The 12,747-nt window shown below is 35.5% G+C and overlaps 1 protein-coding gene across 1 annotated transcript; it reads right to left on the bottom strand.

Moving 5' to 3' along the window:
* Positions 1–4,634: 4,634 nt before the first annotated feature.
* Positions 4,635–9,207, bottom strand: LOC108778650 (pupal cuticle protein-like). The gene is given in 4 exon segments (XM_018545881.1): positions 4,635–4,848; positions 5,088–5,362; positions 8,181–8,723; positions 9,196–9,207. Coding segments are annotated over 4 exon segments (1,044 nt in total).
* Between the last annotated feature and the right edge of the window lie 3,540 nt (positions 9,208–12,747).

Below are 12,747 nucleotides of genomic sequence, written 5' to 3' on the forward strand. Positions count from 1 at the left end.
TACAAAATAATATGATGACTAATATTTCTAATTCGTCATCGTACAACGTCAAATAGGCAATTAAGTTTTAATAAAGTTCTATTCATATGCTGGCCTACTTCTCGATCTTGCGTTGCGTCTAGTGTAATTTAAGTAAGGCTAAAACATTTCTTTACCATTATTAATCAAGACTGTAAAGATTCGTCGAACACATGCAATTTAATTAACTAATTTCTGCGAATTAGAAACTCGCGGTTAGGTTGACTGACTCCTTTTTGTACATTCTGTATTAACTCATATAGCATTAAATTTAAATTAAGATAGTTAATTAATTAATATTTCTTGTCTCTCACACACACACATACACACTCACACTTTGTGTGACGCGCGCAAAGAAAAGAATTCGCGAAATATCGCGATGCGGGTTATCTTATAGAAGAAATCACGGTGATTTATGACGCAACTCTTGGTGTCTTAATCTAGATAAAAATCGGAGCGATCTCGGATCGTCGTGGGACGTTGATTAGGAAAGTTTTGCGTTTTGCGGTGCACCCGCCGCGGGACGATATCGTAATGATCAACTTGCGGTGAATACAGCACGCAATTTTACGTAAGTAAAATCGCGACACCTGTCGAATAAAAAGAGGTGCATTATTCTGTGAGCTAATCGGCATCGTACCTTGCGCGGCGTACACGTAAATACCAATTTACTGAAAATATATAATAATTATTATTTTTTACTCGTTTTACATATTTCTCAGGAAACGTATATAATATTTACAACACTCCGCTCTAATGATAATTTAATTCTGGGAACGAAAAAATATCATGTAAATTCTATTGAAACGTATAGTCACCTTGCGTTACGGTTGTGAACGTTGCCACATAGGTCATCAGTGTACGAAAGACGTGAGAAGAAACGAGCAAGGGAGCGGAATAATAGCTTCGTTCCTCGAGAACGAAGCCGAGCACATCGTGATTCGGAATACCTCGCCGCGAAAAGGTCAGGAATCGTAACTCGTAACTTGTAACTGATGCAGAATATGCAAGAAGAATGAAATTGATCGCAAAACGAAGCTCAAATACCAAAGACAATCGAAATGGATACACTGCAAGTACTTTCATATAGGGATGAAAGGGACAGTGGCGTTCACTTAAGAACATTTTTTTAGTATTTTTAATTAACTTAAATTAGTTTTTTTATCGAATGTATCATTTCACTCTCTAAACTTTTCTTTGAAATAAAATTTTATTCTAAAGAGCCAATTTTGAAAAAGAGTGGCTTAATTTTCAATCTTTGAGAGGACATGATTTCACTCCTCAAATTGACAATCCACTCTAAAAGTTTTAGAAAGTATGCATAATAATACTTCACTTTAGATAAATTTTATATAAAGTAATAGGTACATTAATTAAAAATAATACACACACATATATATATATAACATATATATAATATATATAACATATATAATTGTCTTTATAATTTTCGTAATAGAGAAGATCGATTTGACCCACTGAGCGCCGCCGTGACCTCTTATGTATTATATATGCGCGGTTTAATTTTTCGTATAAAATAAATAACACTATATTACACGTTTAAATATGTAAATTAATTTTTGTATGTGCAATATAACGTATCATTTGAAAACATTTATTACACACTTGGATTCGCAGTGTACTTTCCAAAAAACACGGTCAAGGGTGACATCATCGACTAAAATTGACAAATTTGTGTCGCCAGAAAAGCGGATTTATCACCAAGGCGTTTCATCTGTCGAGAAGGAAAAAGAAACTGAATTTATTCGCAACGAAGCGTGCAATTTCGCTCCTTCGCTACTTACCCTGCGCAATTTGAACTGACCTCGATAAAGATATTATACAAGATCAGACGATACGTTTACCTGAGAAGAGCTAAAAATTCTGCGGACGCGCACGGAGATCGGCGGATGCTGCGTGGAATATCGCAGCCACGTCCGCGACCGTGGTCTTAACTCGTTACGTGTACATACATCGTGGGGATTACGTATTACGAGACCCCGTTTTGCGTAGATTTGCGCAACAATCGGCAAGCTAGTCGGCCGAGTTCTTCCGTCTCACATTACGATGTGGATCGGCGTCAATTATAACGGGGACAAGATCAAATAATCTTCTCGTCCTGCTCTGCTGACCTCAAACGGAATAAATCTATCCAGTATCGCATTTTATCATAAATAGGAATTGAAAGATAATGATATACAAAAGTATAATATATGTATAATATATTAAATGCGATAAATAATTCAAGTCAACAATTTTTAAAAAACTAACTGATATTTACAAAAGAATACAAAACTGTTCGGAATTCTACTCCTCAAGTTATAACAAATTAGAAAGTAAATTATAACAAAAATGACAGGTAATAAGAATCAGCCGCTGGTAATTATTATTGAATGTATTTTAATATATCAAACTATGTTCCTTGTACATTTCGACTCCTAGTTGTCATCTTCAATAGCTGATATTTGTTAACAAAATTAAGTATTTTTTCTTATACTACTCTATTAATCTCAAACAAAATTAATCTACCTAGTATCGTCTTATCGTCAAAAGAAGTTGAAAAAAATAACACAGAAATATATGTATAATAATATATCAACAGGAATTGTGGAGTAATGAAGTATTTACCAAATACGGCGGTATTAATTTTAATTTAAGTCAAACATTTTAAAGATATTAAAATAAACTTGTTATGATAATTGTTTAAAAAATCAAATAATTCTCTTTTTCGTGATATTCCGTTGATCTTAAATAAAATTATAATTTATTCTATATCGCATATCGCCCAAAAATATCTTTCTGAATAATGGAATATGCATTTATATACAACATATTAAATACAACAAATAATTGAAGTCAACCGGTTTAAAGGACCTGACAAATATTTGTTAATAAAATTATTCAATCCTTTAAAAGGAATATATACCTTGAGCTTTTGTTGTTCTTTCTACGATCAGTTGCCAATTTTCGAAGCAACAGACACCAAAAAGAGGACTACCTTGAAGGGATGGTCGAGTAATCCATGACCAGCCGTCCGCAAATCCGGCGTGTTTTATAAGAAAACTTTGTTCGAATACACACGTTGCGTTGACGTGATGATTACATAGAAAACGCCGTGCAGAGTGATTGAAGGCAACGACCATCTCGACATTAAAATTTAATGAATAGATCTTTGAATACTTGATTGCAGGAAATGAAAATTCGATTGCGAGAAGAAACGACGAGAAAACCGGTTTCCATTACTACGAGATAATGTGAGACAGTTATCCCGAGATCCTAGACGATTCGTGTCATTAGCAAGGACGCGATTAATCGTGCTTAACGAGGTATGCAACAATGAGATTTAAAAGATAACAATCTTTGGTGTCGCGTACACTCTCGCAAAAGTAGATCTGAGTAACGGTATAGAATGTGATAATATCGGAATAAATGTTGTACACAAACAGCTGAGAATGAATGTAACAGAATATTTTCATTCAAAGAGGAAGAGCAGAATTAACACGTTTGCAACGCAGGCGTTTATACTGAGAGAGAAAAAATTGTTGCAATTACCAATTTGACTATAATTTAATTTTTCATGCCAACTATATGTATTTTTTTAATAGAATTGTAAATATAATTATGATTGCTAATTATATATAGTATGATAACTAGATTTACAAATAGAATTTATAATCGTAATTACTTTATCATGCAATTATAATCATAAATATCAAACATTTCTCTCAATGTATAAATTTTTAGAAAGGGGGATACTTATTTAGATCTCTAGATTATGTATATAAATTTAAAAAATTAAGCCTTTTAAACATTTAAGTCGAGTGGATTATAAAAGGATCTTGATTGAACTGTGCAAAAGCACAGAACACACACACAGTTACTATGATAGTCTCTTTATGCTACTGCTGTTCCATATGAATATATATTTTTTCTAACATATACACTGGAAATACGAATATTTGTGCGCGATAAATAGGAGATGTATGAATTGTGACGCTTCAAAATCGCCGCAGGTGGGAAGATTATCGAGAGTTGCAATCAAAGGATCGGTAAGGAGAAATCCATTTATTTCGGAGTAATTGGAAAGGTAGTTAGTAAATCTTAATAAATCTTAGTCTTCCAATTCTTGAGGTAGCTGCACGGAAAGAACAGTTTTGCTGAAGTATTTAAAAATTTAGCTGGATAGAAATCTGAAAATAATTTTGTTGAATCATCAAAATAATAAAATGTTCAAATCGTCTAAACAGCATAAAAGCTTGCAGCAACAGTGTTGCAATGTTTTCAACGTTACTGTAACATTGCTGGAATGTTGCTGCAATATTATTAAAATTATCTGTGCTGTGTATGAATGGTAGTTGAAAGTCAAAATTTTTTCGACCATTGCCAATCATGCGTTCTACATAATTATTTATATAGCCTAACAAAATGATTTCCAAATTTGTATCTAACTAAACTTTTAGGTACACTAGTAAAATCGTTCTTTTCGTGTGGGAAGGACATGGAGAATCATTGATTCAACGCAACTAATCCTGTGACCGATTTCGTGGGATCAACGACGTCCACTGAACGAACGCAGAAGTGCGTTTCGCTCCAATCATTTTTTTCTCGTAATCGAATTAATAGTAGCTGTTGGCCGAGCCGTCCCAAGCGGGATTGTAGGCACCATTGTTCCAGGATGGATCGTAGGCGCCAGCGGCAATTGGATTGGCTGGACCGACTGGCACGCGCCGCGCTTCCGCATTGTAGAGAGAGAAATGTACGGCCTTGGCTTGCTGTACCTCGGGCGTGTCAACTACGCGACCATCCGGGCCCAGTGGGGCTGGTGGTCCACTGCAACATGTATTCAAACGATTGTAAAGAATTAAGTTTGACTATAGATTTTGACTCCTTGTTGGATTAAAGACATATAAAAAAATAGAATCTTGAAAAAATAATTCCTTCTCAATTGATTTTATACTGGAAGAAACTTAAATGAAAATCTTAGATTCAATTACTATGTCCGCTGGAAATAACAATTTACGAAGAGTTTCAGAAAGGTCCAGTCTTAGTAACGCATGCTTGACACAAACCTATAATGTGAAATGTAATTTCCGGAACCGTATCCACTGGGCTGGGGATAAGCGCCGGGGTAAGCGCCAGAGTAAGCTCCTATAGGACCCGGTCCTTTTGGTGCCCGTGCATTAGCCTCCGCCAGAGCACTCAAATGGGCAGCTTTCAACTGCGCGACTTCCGGTGTGTCTACCACACGACCATCTGGTCCCAAAGGCGCCGGAGAAGCATGGGGTCCATACCACTGTGGAGCTGCCAGAATCGCGCTCGACATTACGGAGAAGAGGATCTAAGATACGATAAAATATTATCTTCTGGTTAACTTTTTATATTATTAGGTCTATTTTTATAGCTGAACTAGTATACATTCTTCGTACTTAAAATGGAATAGATACGTGTATGTTTGAAATTTGACAAAAGCGAGACGAAAAGTTTTAGTGCAATCCAGCGTAGCAATAAAAACAAACCTATTACTTATTAACATTTATCTTAAATATATATACATAAGAATCAAGCGTATAAAATTGGGTAGAAAAGAAGAGAATGACATTGATTAAACTTATTATTATAGTAAGTTACATCACAGATTAGTGACAAAAAATTGACATTAATATACAAGGCTTAGAATGGATTTTAGTTAGCTATTAATTATAAGTGTGTTATGATTATAAATGTGTGCAATTTAAGAGAAATTGTAAATCAATTAGTCTCTTCTTGGCATGTAAGCCTTTGAAGTAATAAAATTTGTATTCTTAGGAATAGTAAAAGACTTACAATTGGAAAGTGAAATAATATTAACTTCATAAGAATTAAATATTAATTATTAATTGTTGAGATGCGAGAAAGTCGGTTAGGAGGAATTCCGGACACGTTACCACACAGCACTTCTCCCCGAATTTGCGAGTCTACTCACGAAGTATCCGATCATTGCGGTGATCACCCTGCGTATCCTAAAGGTATCCTGTCGCCCTTAGATCTCGTCAAGACACTGTGGCTGTCAGCACGTGCGTTTAGATTCGCATTACGGCTACCATCAACACGCTTGGTGCAATTTATAGGGGTACGAGCATTGATCGGGCGTGTTACTGCTGCCCGTGCCCCGCCTGACCCGGCGCGACTCGCGGGGTAACAACCACACCCAGGAAAAGCGTTCTCCTTAACTGCAACGCCGTGCCCCATAACATTTACTTACGCTAACAATGGCACCCGTAAGCACGCGTGTCCCGTGACCTCGTGTCGAGAATAAAAATGCGCCTAGACTGTATACCGTGTTAAACTATGCGCGTCATCCGCGGATGCAGTCCACCGTCATTAAAGTCACTGGCTTTCGCCAAAGTGGTACCGCGACGCGACGAGGCTTATTAACCCTAAGTACACACGATTGGGTCATGTGTGCATTTTTTTTTCTTCAAAATACTAAAAGTGTCGAGTACTAATAGTTTACTAATTGTAACATAACGATAAGCGTCAAGTAATTATTAATTATAGTTATACAACATAATAATAATGTGATAATAATAATACTTTATTTTTTTAATTCACGATCACATTTGTAAGTGAAATAAATTGTTTTTATTTGTTCGAATGCTGTATGGACGATGCAATGGATAAAGTTCCTGGTAAATTTTCATTAGCATTTTATTAAAAGTAAAAAGTACAACTGCTTGCCAGACTGATTTACAATTTTATCTCATGCTTATATCTTCCGGCCGCAATCACGCAATGAGTTACACCCACTACACCCTGCAGTTTATGAGTTTATTTATCCGCACGTGTCATATCAATCACAATAGTATGTCAGGAGGTGGCGATAACAATAGTTGTTGAATAACTAAAACGGAGACGGAGGTGTCGCAACTGGCCACTTGGCCAGTTCATCGATCGAGCCCTATTGGTACGTCTGATTCGAAAGGTATTGCGCGTTTGTCACCAACGCAATACCGACGTGTTTAGGCGTTTAGTCGAGCTTGACGAAGTGACAGTCGATCGTGAGTGATTGATACGCACGATCGACATCTGAACTCGTGCTTCTGAATCGTAATTGAGCTCGGCATGTCGCCAGCACTTCACCGCAAAACCGCGAGAAAAAGTTTGTCTAACCGCGTGAAATAAAACATTATTTGTACTCGTTGTACAAATTATTCCCAAGGCAGAAACGCACGAAGATAAAGATAAAAAACATCGCATACAATTAATTTTTGTACTCTTCTATCAGGAGACGCGGTAGCGTCTCCGGCCATGTTCAAAAAAACTGTGATTTTATATTAGAAGTACCAAGTGCTCATCATCGACCGCCTCTGTTCTTTAAACTAATATAATATTCTTTATATAAAAGAAAGGAATCTGACATTTTTTAACTTAATAATAATTATGCATTCCATACACTGAGGAAATATTTGGCTTTTTGTATTTTTTTATTTTTAAAATAATTTATTAGCTCGATTCTTTTAGTGGATAAGAAACGTTGATACTTAAATTCATAATATTAAATTGAGTCATTTTTTCACAATTTAAGTTATTTAATCATTTTTGTATATGTTATAACACTGCTAGCTCTTACTCCATGTATCATAAATTTAATTAAAATAATGGAGTAAAACAGTTTAACTCAAACTGTATTAAATTTCACTTAAATTTTGTTTACAATTTACTAAATACATACAAATTAATATGGGTATTGTTTGCTTTGAAACTATAAAACAATTCAGACGCAAGAATGGATTGATTTACATTTTAATACACATATAAAAGTTAAAACTAACAATGTATTTTTTAATTCGTAGAAATTGAAATATTATTGCCCCTTTGATATCTAATAGTATTCTAATATTAAAATTACGAAATTATAGCGATATTTTTCAAAATACAAGAAGAAAATCTCTGATATATAAAATCATTTATTCATATGTTACATTTGTTTGTTGTTGTATCGTTACATTTATAGTGCGAATACAAAATATTTACGTTCATATCCAAGATGCACATTCGCCAGCGTGAACGTAAAAAGACGTGTTGTCGCTTAATTATCCTTTGAAGTCGCTGCTTTTACGCTATGCAGATAAGGAATTGGGTTCTTCCGGAAAACGTATGTTCCTCGACGAAGGTATTCAGTATGAGATGTGTGGATAAGTACTCGCGTATGATAGATGAGCGACCTTGGACAGTTCGTGAGCGTGAGCGGTGAGATGCGCGGCCTTGGCATGGGCCACTTCCGGCGTATCCACTACTTGTCCATCATGGCCGAGCGGTGCTGGTGGACCGTGATATTTGCCATGGTATCCGCCGTAACCATGACTTATGCCGACGGGAGCAACGATGCCCTTGTATCCTGCAAAACCTCCGTCATAGTAACCTCCATCTCCGCCTACGCCGTAGTATCCTCCCCCGTAATGTGCCGTTTTGGCAGCCTCCACTGCATGCGCTGCCAGATGTGCCTTTTTGGCGTGAGCCACTTCCGGCGTGTCGACCACCCGGCCATCATGGGCCAGCGGGGCTGGCGGTCCATGATAATATCCTCCGATATGCTCTCCGTTAACGTACGGCTGATAAGGTGCGTACGTCGGCAAAGCCAGCGTCGACAACGAGAGGCACGATAAGACGATCTGAAAGGACGAACAGACAAGAGATTTAGTTGGATCGTTGAGATAAGGAACTACCTATATCAGAAGAGGGAACTGCTATCAAAAATCTATGTGTGCACATGCAGGATAATTCACAAGCAGGATAAAATTATATTCACAATCAGATCTAAAACTCTTCATTGTGTGAGAAAATTTAATGGCAAAAGCCTTGTATAAAATGTTTCTTCAATCTAAATTGAGCATTATTTTAAATAATCTTAAAATATTATGATTTTTAATAATATGTAATTGAAGAATTATTATTAAAAAATAATAATGTTGTTATAAAAAAATAAAAATATCAAAAAGATAATAAAATAAAAAATAAAAGTTATAAAAAGATATTGTTATTCTAAAAACAATATTTTAAAAAAAGTATTACTTTTAAATAATAAAATATAAATGCAATTTTAATTTATTTTTTTTATTATTTTTTTTTCAAAAAATAATGTTTCTGTGAGACAATTGTAAAATTGAGAAATTTCAGGGTAGAGTACAGGGTACTTACAAGGGTCTTCATGCTTATGCGCGCTATCCAAGATCAGGCGAATCTCTGTTCGTACAATCGAGCCACGTAGACCTTATATAGCCGACGAACAATACGAGCGTCTAATAGACACGTCTATACTAAATAGAGTAAACGCGAAACGTTTTACAACATGGGCCCGCCCTGATTTTCATGTGATAAGAACACGAAAGAGACCCGACTTTTCTATTTAATATCCCAAAAGGCAAAATACGAACACATCAAGTGGACCATTTTAACGAAAGAACAAGAAGAGAGATAAAAAAATTATAGTACAGAGGGAAAACGAGAAAGAGTTAGAAATAGAGAGAGAGAGAGAGAGAGAGAGAGAGAGAGAAAGAGACAGAAAAAAGACAGAAAGATAGGGTAGAGGGAGAAAGAGAGGGAGAGAGAAAGAATAAGAAAAAGTGAAAAGGGGAGGAATAGAGGGAGGCCGGAATGTCAGCAAGAACAGAATTATGATTGCGCCAAAACGCGAACGTTCTACAAGCGATGTTGTACAATTCGCTTGGCAAAAAGTGTCAGCGAGCAATGGGAACGTTTGATCGACCGTTGTATCTCGTTGATCTCCCGATTTACTAGCGAATGCTCGCAAAGAAAGACTGAAGATTGGACCCAAGCAGAATAGTAGGTCACGATAACGTTAAAATGGCGTTAAAATGAATCATAACTGAAAAAGTAAGGTTTGATTGTTTGGAGTCATTGTGACGCCAATTTAAATGTCATAATGACGTTTATTCAGCTTGGGAAGGCCCAATGTAAATCAGAAAGAGCAATCAAGATTCGAGACAAGCGTTTAATCGCAAATTTTTTTGACATCATGTTCATTATATCGAGTCTAACTTGACGATTAAACGCTGTCAATTAATCATTCATGAGAAGAAAAGCACTTCTTAGTATCTTTGAAATTAAAATCACTCTGTGGACATTGACATTCTCCTGACAATCATGAACATAATGAATTATAAAATACAGGTTTTCGCGTATTAATAACCATAACATGAACCGCGATTTATTATCTTGAATTAAAAGCTACTCGAAATTCCGTCACGTAAAAGCGCGTCTAATTACTTAATGAGCCATCGTAATTTACTTCGAGAGCAACATAAGAAAAGAGTGCTAGTTAATAATTGCATTAAATATAATTGAATATCTGATCTTTTGTTGCGATCTAAAGAAAGATTAACAATTAGATAATTCAATCAATAGATGAACGATACTTTTGGATGCTGATTAAATCAATTACGTCTCCACACGGAAAAAGTGATATATGGTATAATAAAATAATTTTGTATTAAGCTATCAACTCAATTTTACAAAATTTTGTTAACTGAATAACAATATTAATAAAATGATATTTTATTAAAATAAGAACTTTATTTCATTAATACTGTTACTGAATTAATAAAATTATTTTTAATTACATTGATGTTAATACAACATTATTTTTTTGTCTCTCATCGCTAATGCAATCTTGATGCAAACATAGAGAAATGTATATTTTGTCACTTTCGCAAAAATCGAACAATCAGTTGTAATATCAGCCGAACAATATCCATTATTGGTGGGGTGATACTGTTAGGTAAGATTAAATCACCGATTGTATATAAACCGATCATTTTGCTCTCGATGGTTATAAAACGGTGTGACACTTCTATTCAGGATTGAACCATTGAACGTAACAATGAAGTCTTTGGTAAATAACTTTATTGGATTACGATTATATTTAACAGTTAATAAAAAAAATTCCTTGAAAAATTAATACTGTTTATTTCAAGTATTAAAAGTACCAAGTTTAATACTTTTAATACTCAAAATAAATAATTAATCACAATTTAATATTTGTAGTATTATTATAAATTTCTCTAACGATTAGTATATTGAAAACTTTATAATATCATCCCTATTATTAACAATTAGATTAGATAAACTATCGGAATTGCGATAAAACTTGCAATGAGAATCGCAAAACGATAAAATATTTCCTTTTAATTAATATTCAGAGATTAATTTTCCCCTGAAATATTAATGTCAAGGGGTGCTGTTTCTATTCGTCTTCGTGTCCATAGATCTTCTTAATCATCACCGTTGCCATAACTTCGGCTATGCCAACACATTACCAGTATCACGGACCACCGGCACCCATAGGCCACGATGGTAGGGTCATGGACACACCGGAAGTAGCACATGCCAAAGCGGCGCATCTAGCTGCCATAGCGGAAGCTGCTGCGAGGGTTCCACACAGCGTAGCTTCCTATGCGGACAATCAGGACTATCACGGATATGCAAACCCAATATCAGTCGGTCATCAAATGTATCATAGCGGATACGGATATCACGGGCCGCCTGCCCCGTTAGATCATGACGTAAGATTTTTATCCTATTCACTTTAGTCGAACAATTGAGGAGTTTGATATGCAATAACACTCCGTGATTCGATAATGTAGAAATAATTTTTTTAAATGTGCTCAATTTAGATCAATTCCCTCGAATTGTTAAAGATATAAATTATAATTTAATAATAATTATTGTTATTACTATTACAAAATCTTCGAAAACTTTTAGAGTGAATCTCACTCTTAAAAATTGAAACTTTAGCCGCTCTTTTTCAAGGTTGGCTTAATTTTCACTCTTCAGAATAATATTCCACTCTAAAGAATTTAAAGAGTACTTAAAGATAGTTTGACAACATCGGGGAGAAATGTCAAACGCAAGAACATTGTCACTCTCCATTTCTCATTGTCCCTCTTATTTTCAGGGTCGCGTAATAGACACGCCGGAAGTGGCCCGAGCAAAAGCCGCGCATCTGGCGGCTTACAATCACATAGCTTCCTCGACACCTGTCGCGTATGATCATTCGCAGATTTACAAGCCACCGGTTTACAGTCACGACGGCTATTATGACAGCGACTCGTCAAGCCCCCTGTCACACGATGACAGAGAGATTAACGGTTATGACGATTACTAATTTTGATGAAAGGAACGCGGCAACGTGACCGTCCAGTTTTGACGCTTTTGCGATTAAAAGATGACGACGCGTTCAAAATCGACGCGACAAAATTATGAAATTGACGTTGCCACAAAGTTGCGCAATTGGAAAAAGCGTAATTTCATATGGATGGTAGTTTGTTATACAATGCGTTTTCAAGTTTCGTGATACGTTGTAAATGATATGCACCTTGCATCATCGGCTTTCAGGCTGAACCGTAAGATTCACGCATCGGATTGTTATCTAAGACGCATTTTAGCCCGTAAGAGAAATATAAAGCATTCCGCTGCTATTTCCTGATTTCCTATTTTATTACAACAGTGTGCTCCCAATATTGCTGTTTCGATTGAATTACATATTGCTTTAGCGGATACTATAGATTTTGCTTCGATTCCTTTACAAAATGGAAAAAATTCATGGAGTAGGTATTCATGTAGTAGCCTATATTGCATTTTTAAGAAAATTCAATGTTCGTATTTAAAATGTATTTGTGCGATTATTCCACACACAATAACCGAATCTTAATTTATAATAGCATTATCATA

This window comes from Cyphomyrmex costatus, unplaced genomic scaffold (genome assembly GCF_001594065.2).
Source record: "Cyphomyrmex costatus isolate MS0001 unplaced genomic scaffold, Ccosl1.0 scaffold120, whole genome shotgun sequence".
Taxonomy (NCBI): domain Eukaryota; kingdom Metazoa; phylum Arthropoda; class Insecta; order Hymenoptera; family Formicidae; genus Cyphomyrmex; species Cyphomyrmex costatus.